This window comes from Fistularia commersonii, chromosome 13, assembly GCF_037954325.1.
Source record: "Fistularia commersonii isolate RoL2024-O1a breed Wild chromosome 13, RoL_Fcom_v1.0, whole genome shotgun sequence".
In the NCBI taxonomy this organism is placed as follows: domain Eukaryota; kingdom Metazoa; phylum Chordata; class Actinopteri; order Syngnathiformes; family Fistulariidae; genus Fistularia; species Fistularia commersonii.
Window position 1 is genome coordinate 5,888,572 of NC_141296.1, and position 11,403 is coordinate 5,899,974.

The 11,403-nt window shown below is 39.4% G+C and overlaps 1 protein-coding gene across 1 annotated transcript; it reads left to right on the top strand.

Annotated features, from left to right (window-relative positions):
- Window positions 1-7,399: 7,399 nt before the first annotated feature.
- Window positions 7,400-10,139, top strand: map1lc3cl (microtubule-associated protein 1 light chain 3 gamma, like). The gene is made up of 4 exons (XM_086158316.1): window positions 7,400-7,557; window positions 7,672-7,727; window positions 7,814-7,920; window positions 8,032-10,139. Exons 1-4 carry the CDS (start codon window positions 7,500-7,502, stop codon window positions 8,219-8,221), a joined length of 411 nt encoding a protein of 136 aa, XP_086014442.1. The 5' UTR covers window positions 7,400-7,499; the 3' UTR covers window positions 8,222-10,139.
- Window positions 10,140-11,403: the final 1,264 nt, after the last annotated feature.

Below are 11,403 nucleotides of genomic sequence, written 5' to 3' on the forward strand. Positions count from 1 at the left end.
ATCCGTCCAAAGTTGGGTGTACAGTCCAGCCCGGGGACAAATACACACATTCCTGAAGTGTTCCCATAGAGATACTGTGTCTCTTTGTGTGACCTCATCGTTTCTTTTTTAACCATTCAGGCGACTTTGGTATCATCAGGACCCTTCAGGGTGCGAGCAGGTTCCCCCGCTGACTGAACTCAGCAGACCCTGAAGACAGTTTATTACAAAATGAAAAGTTAGATTGGATTAATGTTCTAATCGTGTGAGAGGCAGGGTCACATACATCCAGCACAGATAATAAATCTATACACGAATCCTTACAGAGAAAGAGAACCAGGTCCAAACATCCATACCTTTATACATGTAAAAAAAAAAAAAAAAAAAAAAAAAAAAAATTCTTTTAATATATATATATATATATATATATATATATATATACAGGACTGTCTCAGAGAATTTGAATATTGTGATAAATTTCTTTATCTTCTGTAATGCAATTACAAAAACAAAAATGTCATACATTCTGGATTCATTACAAATCAACTGAAATATTGCAAGCCTTTTATTACTTTAATATTGCTGATTATGGCTTACATCTTAAGAAAACTTAGAAATCCTATCTCAAGATATTAGAATATTGTGAAAAAGTCATTTTTGTTTTTTTTTTAATTGCATTACAGAAGATGAAGAACTTTATCACAATATTCTAATTTTCTGAGACAGTCCTGTATATATTTATGTTGGTCTGAAAATATAGAATGACAGGTGATTTGTGGGTCATATTCACAAATGCTTGAAAGAGAAGTTTTGTATAACCTATTTTTAAGTCAGATGATATTCAAGCTGTTTGTAACTTCAGACCTTTCTGCATCTGTCCTGCAGTGCCCAGGGTTGGAAGGAAGGGGGAGGATTGTATTTCTTATTTAAACAATAATCTTTTGCTTCATTGCATTCTATGCAACTGTGCTCTATAACTCATCACTCCACAGATTTGACAACTGTTGACCGGGAAAGTGTCTTATGGACAAGGAGGAGATTGTTGGGGATGTGTTCCTGTGCATAAGGAATTTTAACTTCTCCCACAATGCCCTCAAGTGGTCAGAGCTGTAACCTAATCATGGAACTCAGGGTGAAATGAGGAGGCCCAGAACCGCTGATCAGGTGCTCTCAATTCTCACACTTGCGTCCCACAAGGATCTGTGTCAGGACCGCTTCTGTTTATCCTAGAATTGATCCTACACATTCTTTTTTGATGAAAAGGTTCAGCTATAAGCTGGTGACAAACAGCAGATTTGCAAAATCAGTCACATTTTAAACAGGTAAAAAAAAGTTGTCACTTCAGATCAGGCCACAATTTTATATAGAAATAAAACACAGTTTGTCTGTAACTCTAAATTTCTGGGCATACTTTAAATATGACGATGAAATGCGATCTTTAAAACCAGTGGCGGGCTGTGCATTTACACCTTGGCCTTCAGTAGTGCTCCGAATCAATCCATCCCCCAATAATTAGTTTATGGCTATAAAAAAAACATCTTATTATGCAGAAATGCAGTATAAAGAAGTGCATCGCAGATAGATAACTCGCATAGCCACAATAAATGCCTTTATAGCAAACCGCTGCAACACATAAAAAGCACCAATAATAACCTTATAAACTTGCAGTATTATTCAGGAAAATAGCAGCATTCTACTCACCAAAAATTCTGATCATTTGTAGACAAAATCCATCTTCCCTCAAAAAGAGTTCAATTATTCTGTCGTACAGATTATCTGTGTGCTTCAGCACCATCAAGAAGTCCTTTTCTATCGCCATTGAATCTAATGCTGAAAGTCGAGCTTGCCCTGTCGTATTCCTGGCATAAGTTTTAATTCGCTTTAGGGCTGAAAATGTCCGCTCGATAGGAGCAGTGGTCATGGCAGGCATCAATGGTCCAGCAGTGCTTTGGTGTCTTGTTGCGGTCTTGCTTTGGCAAGTCAGATTTGCAAACCCAGTGTGGCTTCAAACACCATGTCGATCAATGGTAAATAACAAGCACTCCCAGAAATACAATTTGCAGTGTACCTTGGAGCCTTTGAGCCAGGGGTACCGGTCATAGTTCGTGGCTTGAAAATGACGGACAAATCCTTTTCCTGGATGTGACAGGTTCGCTGGCTTAGGAGTTGCCCGACCTTTCTTTACTATGTCCGGATTTTCTTCAAAACTCCATCTGGAAAATGGCTTTAACAATATATTAGCAACTATATTCATTTCTTCTCCTCCCGCAGCCACTGTGGGCTGACAAAACCGACATTAAACAAACACAACTATATTTCTGTTCACAGCTCACTAGTATGCTTCACCTCGCTAATACGCTAGTCCTCTCTGACTATCCAATCAGAGGGTGTAAATATGCTGACGTTGCTGTAGCCTGCTAGAAGGCTTTGGATGTCACCAACTAAAAAACATTTATTTTTTGTATAAAGGGCTTGCAGAATTGATTACCCCCCCTCCCCCCAGGCAGATTTCTTTGATTTTGACCCTGCCTGGCAACAGATGATGGCTGAAATGTGATTGGTTAAATGCTTTAATATGAAAATGCATGTCTGGAAGCTGCACAACCAGGGGAAAAGCTATGAAAGGAAGTGAACAGACCATTTGGAATTATTTAATAAGTATTCATGGACATGTTAATTAACTAATTGATTCAGATATCTTTTAGGGCAGCAGAGAAGGCCTTGCAGGCCCTGACGGCCCACCACTGTTTAAAACATGATGTTTGGAACATATATTGCAGTTGTCTTTTTGAAATGTGTCACAGGCACAGGTTCAATTTTCTCAGAGTATCCATCTGTAATCATCAGTGTATTTTAAGCCCCACAAGTGCATTTAGCCCTCCTACAGATGAAGGCTGTTGTTGCAAAGATGCAATTTGTGTCAGACAACTTACCATTCTTTCATGGTACACCTTTAAAACACCTGATTAAGAACCTTACATGAGTAGAAATAAATACTAAAGCAAACATTTTAACGGCCCTCCTATTCTGCATGATTGTTGAGAGTATCCAGTTTTGTAATACAAGAGTCATATATGGTTTCCAGAGGGATATATTCACAAATCACCATGTGTTCATTAACACAGTACATTTCGTTCCATCGTAAGCCATGCTATTTGACACGCTTTACGATAATATCTAATACCATACCTGAGTGGCCTTTGACTCGTCTCATTCACATTTGCTGCTAATCTCTCCTTCTATGCTTTATTGCATCTCATGTGTCACTTATTATGATTTTTATTTCAGGAACGCATGCATTCCAATTAAAAAAAAATTCAGCAGATTGGAAAAAAGTAAAAAAAAAAAAAAAAAGCTTACACTCATTTTAGGCTAACATTTAGAATCTAGCTGATGTTTGATTTGCAACTTCCCCCCAAAATAGACCAACTAATTTGTCTTCGTTGGTCAGAAGGTACACGCAGATCATCAGGATGAACTAAATCCCCAACTGGCTCTATATTTTGTATTGAATGATTTTTCCTCAGTATGAGTAAATCATGGTATACTAACCTAAAAAAAAAAAAAAACCATGATAGAATTTAAAAAAAAGACTGACATCCAAATAATGCTTGGATGTCTGTCTCCACCAGCAGATGGTGGTCTTCTCCTTTCACTAGATGCCTCTGGTTGGCTGCAGAGCTGGGAGGTTGTGCACGCCTAGTGGTTGTAAGTAGCAGTGGGGTGGAAATTTCAACATTACCATTCTCTCTTCCCTCAATATTAACTTACATGTTAAATGGCTACATTTTCCTCTCTGTGAAATTGTGTGGTATTCATACATGCACATAAACACATAAAATTCCAACTCAAGAACCTCCTTGGAGGATGGTGCAAGAAGAATTCTAAGCAGCACACAATAGTTTATCATTCATTCATTATCTGTACCCTGTATCCTGAATGCCGGGTGTTGAATTAATCCCTTCTGACTTTGGGGGAAATGCAGGATCCAGACGTCAGTCAATAACAGAGCAATGACAGAGTCGAGCATGGAGAGATATAAGTATCCGTATTCATTTTGGAGGATTGTGGGAGAGAGTCCTAACTACTGCATCACCAACTCTTCAGGAACATTAATGACTGTTTAAACTACTCATTGGACAACTATCATCTCACATCACCACACAATGTTACTACTGTATATGCTGCTCATTATACAACACTGTGATAAATAATCTTTTTGTTAAAACTGCACATATACAGACATGTTTACCCAGATTTTATCAATGACTTTGCACTATCTCACTAACATATTTTCTACATTTGGGTTACTTAACTACATTGGACTCTGCACTTAATATGATTGTACTGTGTATAATGCACTATTGTCCAGTCTTTATTTATCCACACATCATTCCTAGGTGTAACTGAAAGGCAGAGCCAAATTCTTTGTCTGTGCGAACATACTCGGCCATCGGGGCAGATTCGGATTCTGTTCCAGTTATGTGGTGTTTTTTCTGTGTTATCAGAGGCCAGAATCAGTGTCCAGTTAAAATCTGACCACAGCATTGCAATTTTGCACATGCAAAATGATTTGGACAATGAAAAAAAAACAAGCCAAATTTTGACAATGTAGTAAATTCTTTCACGTTCATAGTCTTGTGTGCAGTCACTGCCTGCACAGCCACCATTTCTTGACAGCTGCTGAACCTAAAGGAGGTTCGAATTAGCAGCAATATCAAGATTTAAAAATAAAAGAGCCACTCAACTTTCTACCATTTTAGCTGTCAGGATAGAATCCTAAAGTTCATGAACTATCAGGGCGTCATCCTTTATCTAAACACAACGATACTCAGTCACTCTGAGTCTATATTTGTGTTTCAGTGGTGGTCATGGTAGTGGTGGGGTATTATTAAGATGAGAATATTATGGATTAGAATATATTCTCTATATAGTGAATGGTTTGTCAGCTAGACTGATAATGTGTAATAAAATACATGCTTTTTATGCATATCTGTTTTGCCCATGATTCTAAAGAGCCCATAATAACTGACATTTAGCTGAATACACCATGTTCTTAAAACATAGTGATATGTAACCTTCACCATAGCAAGGTCATTATTCAAAAACCCAGCATCTCTTTTGAAACATGGAAATTTGCAACCCAAGTCCTTACCAAATAAGGAAGAGACACATTAAAAGAGCACAGCGCTTGTTTCTATTTAAGTGTATCTTGCTTGAAGACCACGTTTGGTGCTTTGTGTGGAAAAACAGCCCCAAAATATAATAGAGCTTTCCTTTAGAGAGCGGGCACTATGTCGAAATCAGCCAGAATGAGCCCAAAAGTCAAGAATTGTCTTTCTGTTAGTACATTCGATCTTCTCCTCATGAACACAAGAGATTTAAACAAGTTTTCAGAGCGCTTGGCATTTTAGTTTGCATATATTCTGAAAATCAGCTGAGTCGTGGTGGAGTCAGTTATACGTTATCAGGAGCAAAACACCCCCTCGGCCCATTTTGTCTTGTCACCAGGATACTGGGCTAGAAATCAACAGCCTTTCCTCTGGAAATTACAAGCTATGAAGGATCAGAAGATTATTTAAGAATAGCTGAGGAGCAACAAAAGAAATACTTACATTGAAAGGCTTATATTCATTCATTGAATAATGCCCATTAACAAATGCCATGTGAGGCCTGTTGGAGAGACGGTACTCTGACATATATTAACAATATACTGGAAAAAATGAATGATATTCAATTACCAGTGTTGTTTAGTGTATAGCAATTATTGAAGTAGAGTAGCTGAGATGTATATCAGTATATATTTGATATTTTGAAGAAAAGACACATTTGATGAAATTAGATTTCCTCATTAAACAGAGAGTAAGACTGGAGACAAGTTTGATTAGGAACGGCATTTCCAGAATTAAAGGAAAGGTGTACAAGACAGTTGTGAGACCAGCGATGCTGCACGACCTAGAAACGGCAGCAATGACCAAAAGACAGGAGGCAGAGCTGGAGGTCGCAGACATGAAGATGCTAAGGTTCTCATTGGGAGAGACCAGGATGGAAAGGATCAGGAATGAGTCCATCAGAGGAAAAGGACACGTTAGATGTTTTGGAGAGAAGGTCAGAGAAGCCAGACTGAGATGGTTTGGTCATGTACAGAAGGAGGGATTGCATCACATTACATTACATTACATTTGGCAGACGCTTTTATCCAAAGCGACTTACAATAGAGGACATAGGGACTGCAAATACACTTGCAAATACACGATGCACAGGAAACATACAGAACAGTAAGCTTGGGTTAGTGAGTTTTTTTTTTGTTTTTTTTTTGACAAGACATACACAAACGTACACACACACACCACACTGCATAGCCTAACTTGCTGCCTAACCTGATCTGGGGCATCAGCGCAGTAAAAAGTCCTGAAAGAGAACAGTTTTTACCTGTTTCTTGAAGGTTGAGATAGATGATGCTAGTCTTGTTGCTTCTGGAAGTTTGTTCCACCACTGAGGTAGTAGAACTGAGAACAGTTTTGCCTGAGATCGCTTAGAGCGAGCAAAAGGTACTGCTAGGATGGTGAATATATTGGTAGATGGATGCTGGAATTGGAGCTGCCAGGTCTAGGAGAAGACCAAAGAGAAGATTTATGGATGTCGTGAGAGAGGATATGACGGTAGCTGGTGTGAGAGAGGAGGATACAGAGAATAAGGTTAAATTGAGAAGGTTGATTTGTTGCGGCGACCCCTGAGGGGAAAAGCTGAAACGAGAAGAACAAAACTGTGATTATGACATTTTGAACACTTAACATTAACGAGACAAAGAGAAACGTTATGTAACTGTAGTTACGTGATGCATTTTATTGTGTCACCACGCAAGACCGGCCCTCAGATGCTCCAGAAATGTTATGACATCAACAATGTTTGGGGACATCACAATTTGCTGTGATGTCCCCAATCCTCCGGTTCAGTAAGGACGTCAAAAGTCAGAAGCATCAAATGAAAAAGATGGTAAGAGGCTCTCGTATGTGAAAGTTTGGGTATCTCAGATGTGTCTTGGAGGGAGCGTCATGTGATTTTGCCACTTCCAACATGGCACGCTGCCCTCATTACACTTCTACTGTATGATTGTGTACGTGACAGAAGCACCAAAGTCACAAGCAGATGTAAGAATGCCCTGAGAGATAACCAGTATGTGTGAATCTAGCTATGGCCTATGAGGGGGTGAGAACAGACACATACATGCAGACGTGCACTTATACAGAAGCACAAACACACACACACACACACACACACACACACACGCACACACACACACACAAACACACATTACCCACCAGGATGGGACGTGTGTCTTTGTTGGTTGGTGTCACATTTCACCTCCCTGCTGGAGCTCCTATAAAGCATCAGGAGTCCCAGTAGCTCATTGGGGTTTGCAAACTTCCACCTGAGGGGACTTCACTGTCAGCCCGGGCAAGACCGCCACCAACACCTCCATCACCGCAGGTCTCCGCAAACCACCCCAAGCAACAAACATGGCTCCTTTTGAAAAATCCATGGAGTTGATGCCCTTTAAGCAGAGGAAATGCCTTGGTGAGTCACATTTTTATTTATCACTTGACACCTGCTTTTTAGTTCGCTGTTAAAATGTCAAAATGCTACTGATTTGCAAAGTCCTTAAATGTTTGAAATTCTATTTGTCTTTAGAAACAAGAAAAGATGAGGTGTTTAGCATCCGCTCTAAATTCCCAAACAAGTTGCCTGTGAGTTGGTTTTGCATTTCCCCTGTGGAGTCATTAAAAATCCTGGAAATGTGTCATCACTAACGTTTGTGTGTGTGTGTATTCAGGTCATTGTTGAGCGTTACATCCGTGAAAAGACTCTTCCTTTACTGGACAAGACAAAGTTCCTGGTTCCGTTTGAGCTTACGTTGGGTCAGTTCCTCTGCTTGCTTAGGTAAGTGTTGAGAACTTATCACTTAACACTTACAAGGTGTTCACGCACAGTTTGGCTTTTTACGTCATTCTTCTGGTCACTGCCTCAGTTTGCACCTCTCTCTATTCCTAGAAACAAGATTGCCTTGGAGTCAACCCAGGCTCTCTTCCTTCTGGTGGCGGAAAAAAGCATGTCCTGCATGTCGTCAAGCATGGGAGAGGTTTATTCCCGCCACAGTGACCCGGACGGTTTCCTCTACATCACCTATGCCTCACAAGAGATGTTTGGGGCACCTTGTATGTCAGCCAAGCCACCCTGTTGAACCTCAAGGATGTCAAATGACTCACATATCTGCCTACCTCAAGGACCCTTCAGGATGTCTCAGCTGCACAGAATCCATCCCTCCCTTTTGATTGGACTGTACAAGACCAGAGAGAACAGACAGGCTGTCGATCAATGGACTGGCCAAGTGATCCCATACAATATTAAGGCAAAAAAGCAGATTTTAGTAAAAAAAACAAAAAAAAACAAACACCCTACTGGATTTTTTTTTTTTTAAGAATTGGTCAAAAATTATGCTCCATCATGATGTGATCCAAAAGTTCCCATTTTTTTTTCTTTTTTTTTAAATCTTTTAATGTTTTTACAAGTACAGATGACCCTGTCTATTGCTTCATTTAATACTGAAATGGTTGCTGCAGTGCAGAGAAACCAGACTTGGGTCTGCAATACCAGTATAAGTGAAGCTTCCACGTGCACCTCCACCGAAGCAGGGTCAATGTCTTGCTGGTAAGTTGTTTCCCTTATAGCACTTATCTCCCCTTTTTGTCATAAACGTTGTTGTATTCCCTCAAAAATGTGAAATTTCGTCCCTCACCTTTCATCATCACAGAGACTATTGGGGCACACAGTTGAAACTCGGATATTAATACCACTCAGATGTATTTCAGTATTCCACAAAATAAACGTGTCCTTTTACTATATTGGTTTTGTGTGATGTTTACATGGGGTTTATGGAAAGTTTGACACTAAGCAGGACTGCCGCTGTGATATTTGCGTGATTTAAAAATGCTTCCAATGCTTAGCGAATTGCGTGCAAACCAAAAAGAGTGACAATAGTGAAAAGAATGTACATTGTTTGATACCCTTGGGCCAGTAAAGTCCCTGTGTATTTACACTCACATATTGTTCAACCACACACAGATGCCCCATTCCTCACCTGCCGCCTAGACGTGGCACTCCCCACACAAGACCGTGTTATATAAGCTGACCCAGTCAATTATATACAGAGGTCAGTATGTCAGGGGCCGAAAAGGATTTATTTTTAGAAATGGAAGAAACATGTGTGACTCAAAACACTGGGGAGGGGGCTAAATAAAGATACATAGGGGTGATGGGAATACAGCTAACAAAGAAATAAAAACAGTAAAACAAGGAGAAGTGGCTCCCTAAATGTTGCTAAGAAAAGGGAAGGAAGTAGGAAAGAGGGAGGAGGAAGAAGGCGACATCCTCATGGAGGACGACAGGAAAAAGGAAACATGTAAAGGGCAGATATAAAGGGGAGGTGAACAGCTATATAAACACTGGGACTTGTGGTCTTGCCTCTTCTATCTTCACACCCCTCTGGGGTTCAAAATGAACTGATGAATGAATACTTTAAATTAAAAATAGGTACTGATAAAAAGGAATAAACATTTTATATATATGGCACTTTTTATTCAAAGGATGCTAAATGCTCAAGCAAAAAAGAGATACATCATCTAAAAACAAAGGCAAAGAAAAAATACAACTGTGTATTTAAAAATGCACCTAATGAAAATGACATTAGAGACCATTAAAAATGTGTATGAAATGAGTAAAAATTAACATTACTGAAAGATTGTTTTCAACTCCCATGAATTTAACACATACTAACCCCTATTCCAATGAAATTGGGACATTGTCTAAAATGTAAATAAAAACAGAATGGGATGATTTGCAAAGCACTTTCAACCTATATTCTGTTGAAATACCCTTTTCCAAAGAAAACATATTTAATGTTTATACTAATAAAAGTTACTGTTTTTATGCAAATATTTACACATTTTGAATTTGATGCCTGTAAACAGTTTCTCGAAAAGCTGGGACAGCAGCAACAAAAGACTGGGAAAGTTGAGGAATGCTCAAAAAACACCTGTTTGTAATATTCCACAGGTGAACTGGAAACAGGTGAGTGTGGTAATTGGGTATAAAAGGATTATCCCCCAAAAGGCTCCACAGTTTGCAACAAAGGATGGGATGCGGCTCACCATTTTGTGAAAATTGCGTGAGCAAATAGTCCAACGGTTTAAGAACAACCCTTTGTCAATGAAAAGTTGCAAGGAATTTAGGTATTTCGTCATCTAAGATCCATAATATTGTCAAAAAATTCAGAGAACCTGGAGAAATCTCTGCACACAAGTGGCAAGGCCAAAAACTAATATTTAATGACTTTCAATCCCTTGGACAGTTGGGCATTAAAAAACGGCATCTTTGTGTAAAGGATAATGCCCCATAGGCTCAGGAACACTTCAGAAAATGATTGTCAGTTAATAAAATTCATCACTGCATCTACCAGTGCAAGTTAAAACTATACAATGCAAAGCCAAAGTCACACATCGACGACACCCAGAAACACCACCAGCTTCTCTGGACCTGAGCTCATCTGAACCCATGGACCGATGTGAAGCGGAAAAGTGTGGCGTAGTCTGATGAATCTACAGTTCAAATTTGTTTTTGGAAATAATGGCCGTAATGACCTCCAGGCCAAAGAGGAAAGGACCATCCGGATTGTTATCAGTGCAAAGTTCCAAATCCAGCACCTGTGATGTATGGGGTGTGTTAGTGCCCGTAGGCACCATTAATACTGCAGGTTTTGGAAGAACAAATCCTGCCATCCAAGCCAAGCCTTTTTTAGGCACGTCCCTGCTTATTTCCACAAGACAATGCCAAGCCACATTCTGCAGGCATTACTACAGCTTGGTTTCGTAGTAAAAGAGTGCAGGTACTAGACTTGTCTCCTATTGAAGATGTGTGGCGCGTTATGAAGTGCTGAATATGACAACAGAGAAGTTGCACACAAAGCGAGAATGGGAAAGAATTCCACTTACAAAGCTTTGAAAATTAGTGTCCTCAGTTCTAAATTATATCGAGTGTCGTTTAAAGGAAAGGTGATTAACACAGTGGTAAAAAATGCCCCTGTTCCAGCTTTTTTTGGAATGTGTTGCCTGCATTCAAAATGAGTGAATTCTTGCAAAAAACATTAGATAATCAGTTTGAACGTATATTGTCTTTAGTTAAAATGATTTGGAAATCATTGTATACTTTTACTGTTTACATTTTACACAACATCCCAACTTCAGTAGAATTGGGGTTTCCACAATCTCATACTATCTGGAATTTACACTTGTGGTTTTGAGGAAGCTGCTGTATGCATGAATGGCAAATAATAGGTGAAAGGGTAAGGGAAAGGGTCTGACGCCTAAC

Bases quoted from the DNA above. Each gene is read 5' to 3' on its own strand.
- map1lc3cl (XM_086158316.1), top strand. From the start codon at position 7,500: ATGGCTCCTTTTGAAAAATCCATGGAGTTGATGCCCTTTAAGCAGAGG. The intron at 7,558-7,671 runs GTGAGTCACATT...ATTTGTCTTTAG, and splicing joins TAAGCAGAGGAAATGCCTTG to AAACAAGAAAAGATGAGGTG. The intron at 7,728-7,813 runs GTGAGTTGGTTT...GTGTGTATTCAG, and splicing joins AATTCCCAAACAAGTTGCCT to GTCATTGTTGAGCGTTACAT.